The sequence below is a fragment of the Mobula hypostoma genome, chromosome 12 (assembly GCF_963921235.1).
Source record: "Mobula hypostoma chromosome 12, sMobHyp1.1, whole genome shotgun sequence".
NCBI lineage: Eukaryota > Metazoa > Chordata > Chondrichthyes > Myliobatiformes > Myliobatidae > Mobula > Mobula hypostoma.
The window spans coordinates 87,810,813-87,816,812 of NC_086108.1; the positions used below are offsets into that span (position 1 = coordinate 87,810,813).

The 6,000-nt window shown below is 39.0% G+C and overlaps 1 protein-coding gene across 1 annotated transcript in view; it reads left to right on the forward strand.

The window, feature by feature from the left end:
• Positions 1-3,807, forward strand: part of med8 (mediator complex subunit 8) — a 29,501-nt gene extending 25,694 nt beyond the window's left edge. The window contains exon 8 of the mRNA XM_063064565.1: positions 3,163-3,807. Within this exon, the coding sequence (XP_062920635.1) occupies positions 3,163-3,227 (65 nt within the window). The 3' untranslated portion in view covers positions 3,228-3,807. The remainder of the gene's footprint in view (positions 1-3,162) is intronic.
• Positions 3,808-6,000: the final 2,193 nt, after the last annotated feature.

Consider the following 6,000-nt stretch of genomic DNA (forward strand, 5'->3'; position numbering starts at 1 on the left):
ACCTGTGCCTCCTCGCTAAAGCCTCAAGTTCTCACTCCTAAACTGGTCCCCTCACACAATGGCTGCTCTGCTTTGACCCTGCTTTACTTTTATTTACTCCTGTAATGAATGCGCCAAATCTCACAAAACGCTGCTTTCTTAAACTCTTCTCACTGACATGTGCGAAGCTCTCTTCGAATCGATTGGTCCACCGCTAATGAGTGAAGAAGCTTCCTCTATTCCCTTAAACATTTCACCTTTCACCATTAATCCATGACCTTTGGTTGTAGTCCCACCCAACCTCAGTTGAAAGAAGCCTGCTTGCATCTACCCTATCTATAGCTCTCATAATTTTGTATTCCTCTATCAAATCTCTCAGTCTTCTACATTCCAAGGAATAAAGTGCTAACCTATTCTATCTTTCCTTATAACTCAGGTCCTCCAGACCTGACAACATCCATTTAAATTTTCTCTGTACCCTTATTTACATCTTTTCTGTAGGTAAGTGACCAAAACTGCACACACTACTCCAAATTATATCTCATCAGTGTCTTACACAACTTCAACAAAATATTCCATCTCCTGCACTCAGTACTTTGATTTATTAAGACTTATGTGCCAAAAGCTTTCTTTATGACCCTAACTATCTGTGACGCCACTTTCAATGAATTATGGACCTGTATTCCCAGATCCCTTTGTTCTGCCGCACTCCTCAGTGCCCTATCATTCACTGTGTAAGACCGACTCTGGTTGATCCCGCAGAGTGCAACACCTCACAGTTGTCCGCATTAAATTCCATTTGCCATTTTTCAGGCCATTTTTCCACCTGGTCCAGATCCCATTGCAAGCCATGATAGCCCTTCTCATTGTCCACTACATCCTAATCTTAGTGTCATCAGCAAATTTGCTGACCCAGTTAAACACATTATCATCCAGATCGTTGATCTAGATGATCAACACTAATGGACCCAGCCCCGATCCCTGTAGCACAGCACTAATCACAGGCCTCCAGTCAGAGACGCAAACATCTACTACCACTCTCTGGCTTCTCCCACAAAGCCAAGGTCTAATCCAATTTACTAACTAATCTTGAATGCCAAGCTACTGAACCTCTTGACCAACCTCCCACGTGGGATCTTGTCAAATGCCTTGGCAAAGTCCATGTAAACAACATCCACTGCCTTGCCTTCATCTACTTTCTGCTAACTTCCTCAAAAAACTCTGTAAGATTGTTTAGACAAGACCTACCATGCATGAAACCATGCTATCGTTAATCACTCCATGTCTATCCAAAAACTTAAATATACAGTCATTTAGAATATCTTCCAATAACTTTCCCACCACTGACCTAAATTTCCTGTTTTATCTTTAATGCCTTTCTTAAATAGTGGAACAACATTGTCTAGCCTCCAATCCTCTGGTGTTTCACCTCTCGCTAAGGGTAATTTAAATATCTGATAGAACCCCAGCAATTTCTGTACTTGCCTCCTGTAAGGGTCCAAGGGTAATTTATCCACCCTAATTTGCTTCAGAACAGCAAGCACCTCTTCCTTTGTAATCCGTACAGTGTCCAGGAAGTTGATGCTGCTTTGCCTCACTTTTATAGACTCTGTGTCTGTCTCCTGAGTGAATAGAGATTGCGAAAAAATTCATTTAAGATCTTCCTGTCTCTATTGGCTCCATACTTGGTTTACCATGCTGATCTTCCGATGACCAATTTTCTTCCCTGCAGTCCTTTTGCTCTGAGGTGTCTCTTGCATTTCCTGTACTCCATAAGCACTACATTTGTTCCTACCTGCCTATACCTGCTTTGTACCTTTTTTTTTCCTTAACCAGGACCTCAAAATCTCATGAGAACTAAGGTTCCTTACACCTGTTATCTTTACCTCTTATTCTGACAGGCACATACAAGTTTTGTACTCTCTAAATTTCCCACTTACTACGTATACCTGTGCCTGAAAACTGCCTGTCCAAATCCACACTTGCCAGATCATTTCTGATACCATCAGAATTGGCTTTTCACCAATTCAGAATCTCAACCCGCGGACCAGGCCTATCTTTTTGCATATTTACTTTGAAACTAATGGCAGTGTGATCACTAGGTGCAAAGTGTTCCCCTACGCAAACTTCTGTCACCTGCCGTGTCTCATTCCCTAACAGCAGATCGAATATCACACAAACTTTTACAGTATGGGAATCTCAGTCAGTATGTGGAAAGTTAAGATCACCTACTGTAACAATCATGTTTCTCGCAACAGTCTGCAATCTCTCTACAAATTTGTTCCTCTGAATCTCTTAGACTGTTTGGTAATCTGTAATATAGCCCTATTAATGTGTTCATACCTTTCTTACTTCTCAGTTCCATCCATAACACCTCACTAGATGAGTTCTCCAGTCTGTCCTAACTGAGCACTACCATGACACCCTGATTAGTAATGCCACCCTTGAATCCCTCCCACTCTGTCACATCAAAAACAACAGAATCTCAGAACATTGAGCTGCTAGTCCTGCCCTTCCTGCAACCAAGTTAAAATGGAAGATAGAAACATAGAAAATAGGTGCAGGAGTAGGCCATTCGGCCCTTCGAGCCTGCACCGCCATTTATTATGATCATGGCTGATCATCCAACTCAGAACCCAGCCTTCCCTCCATACCCCCTGACCCCTGTAGCCACAAGGGCCATATCTAACTACCTTTTAAACATAGCTAATGAACTGGCCTCAACAGTTTGCTGTGGCAGAGAATTCCACAGATGTTGGAACTTACTTTGACAAATGTGCTAAACTTATGGAATATAATAATCAAGGAAAGCAGTTAAGTATATAGAGTAAGCCTGTTGAAATGTGGTAAGTGTGTTCTTAAAAAGGCAAAGACTGTGGTTATTTGGCAAATAAGTATATTTTATCCTTTATTAGTTCGAGTACTGTATTTCCATTTAATTAACTTCCCCGTTTCTTGCAGAATTTAATTTAGTACTGAATTATTACGCAGACTTCAATTCAGCCCTGCATTTATCATTGTTAGAGATCACAGTTAATGTTTTGTAGCAAAATAATAACATTAATTACAAAGAATACTGGATAATTATCAGAGGTGGTGGATTTCACATCCTGTACCTTCAATGTGCTAAATTAGAAGTATTGAAGTGTTTCCCTTCAGTTTTTTTTTTCTCTTTTTTTCCAGGTAAAATGCCAAGTACCATAAAAACAAACATCAAGTCTGCGTCAATGCATCCATATCAGCGATGAGCCCTGTGGCATAGATATTGTCATAAATTGCCATATATAGTGTAAGGAACAACCTGAAATGAATGTTAACTTGGTGATAGTTTGAAGATTCCTTTGAATTTAAGTGTTTGTATATTTATAAACATAGTACACTCCACTTGAGGTGGAAATTTGATATTAAATACAATGCATATATAAAGTGCTGCTGAATCTTTGGAAAGATTCTTACAATAAGCCTTCAGTGTACAACTTCCCTTTTTATTCAGAGCGTCCACGCTAAATCTGTGGATTCCAAATGATACCCTGCAGGTAGATTTACTGTAATTGAAGAATAATCTTTGCAACAATTATCTATTACATGTATTTGACCAGGTTTACTTAAGTATGTTTTATACATTAATGTTTTTCATCATGTGATATATTTTCACATTTTCAAACTGTCTTAAAAATCCATTTAATACCCATTAAGTTGTTGTTTCCCTCTGCCTTATAAAAATATACCTTATTTATAATTCTCTTTTTAAACTGTATGCATCCAACATTACTGGATGGTTTGTATAAAGTGTGTAACCATTGGTTTTTGAATAAAGAACTTTAATTTTTATACTTCCCTGTGCTTTGGTGCCCACTCACCCAAAGACAAATGACTTAAAAATCTGTACCAGTAATTTATAAAATTCTTTCTCAACCTAATTAGTTTTATTTGTGACAGAATCCCAAATCTGAACTATTAACTGTTTCTCTTCCTACAGAAATATTTTCTACTTTTATTTCAGATTTCCACTAGCTGCAGTTTGTAATTTTTATAAAAATGATCCGCTAATCAGTGTAAGATTTTTGTGCAATCTCAATTTTACACACTTGTATTAATCCCATTTGTCTGCATTGGGTGTATCTGCCTATTTAAGTGCCTAGACTGTTTTAACTATATGCATTCCATGGTTTACTATCTTCTGCTACAACATCTTTGTGTAACTTCATGGACTGTTTTAATCATAAGAAAACTGCGAAAATCATAAGTGAAAGACACTTTAGTTCTGCAAGAGGTTCGAGAAGCATCTGAGACATATGACTATTATTGAAAACAAAACTTATATTTCTAGTTCTGCAGATTTCTATTTCCAGCATCTGCAGATTTTCTCATTTCTGTTTTCAGTAGGGAATTCTGAGATTTTGACAGTACTGTTGAAGTAATTATTATTTCCAAATCATGATGACATGCAACTTTGTGGGTGGGTAAGTTTCTGGAAACTACTTAGAAGTAACAGTGTTCTGTCTTCAATAGAGCAGCACAGTAACATAGTACTTAGCACAGTTACTTTCCAGCACCCGTGATCACCAATAAAGGTTCGATTCCTCCTGCTCTCTGTATGGAATTTTTACGTTCTCCCCATGACCACATGGGTTTCTTCCCATGTTTCAAAGTAGTACAGTTAGGATTAGTAAGTTGTGGGCATGCTAAATTGGCACCAGCAGCATGGGAACACTTATAGGTGGCTCCAGCACAAATCCTCACTGGTTTGATGCAAATGATACATGTCACTTATGTGTTTTTTCTAAACACAATGACAAATCTCAATTGTAAAGTTCAAGGATTAAAGAGGTTCTGTCTAAGGCGTTTAATGCCACTCAATGCATGCGTAGTGCAAATTAAGCAAATTGCTTTGATTTAAATAGTAGTTAGCTTCTTGAATGTTGCTGAAGCTACATACATCCAGTAACGTGGAGAGTATTACATCACACATTGTTGATAGTGGAAGGGCTTTGGGGAGGCATGTGATGAGTCACTTGCTCTCAGTGCTGTACCAACAAATATGCTCTCTCAGCTGAGACAATAATCCAAGTCCTGCATACTCTTTCATGCAAGTATAAAAGTTCAAGATCCCACAGTGCTATTTTTCAAAAAAAAAGAGCATGGTAGTTCTCTTCTACACAATACTAAAGTCTCAACATCCGTTTAAACAAACAATTGGATTTTCTTAATATAGCAGGAAAGTGTAGCTAGCAATTAAATAGTGTATAGAATTCACTCTGAAGAACTGAGAGCTGCAATTAGGAGAAATAAAGATAGCAATAAAAAGCCTAATACATTTATTGTAGAGAAGAAAAGACTTTGGCCAGCCCTTATCGCAGGGTAGCAGGACAGGTAGCTAAAATTATTACAGCCTTGGAATATTTTACTCCCTGAAGAATTGAATACATGAGCCGGCATTTTTGAGAAGAGAGATTGCCTTTAACAATGCAATGGTGCTGAGGCTTGTAGTCCATCTCCAACAACAACCGTGGCGATTTAGGCTCTGCAGTGCTTCCTATATCCCATAAGCAAACTGTTTTTACACTATTAGGCAGGGCCTAATGTGAGTACTAAGGAATGAACAGTGTCAATAATGGAGATGGAACAGACAATGACAGGTGACAGGAGTGCAGAATTTTGATTACCTAGTACTATGTTTAGTGAGCATGCAGTCCTGTCATCATTTAAAAAAACTGCTAGAAGAACTTAAGTCAAGCAGCAACGAGAAGCAAAGGGATAGTGTCAGGTTGAGACCCTGCACAAGGACAGCCAATGCAGGAGGGGAAAGAGGGAGCCAGTTGCAGGAGGTTTGGAATCAATGGCTCAGAGGTGTCTGGTGAACAAAAAGCAGGTGGAACCAGGTGAAAAGTGAGGGAAGGGGAAGGTAGAGAGAGACTGGAATACAAGGAAGGTGATAAGTGGAAACGGGGGGGTGGGGGTAGGAGGTGTAGGTATAGGCAACAGAACATAGAATGGTACAGCACAGGCCCTTCAGCCCAC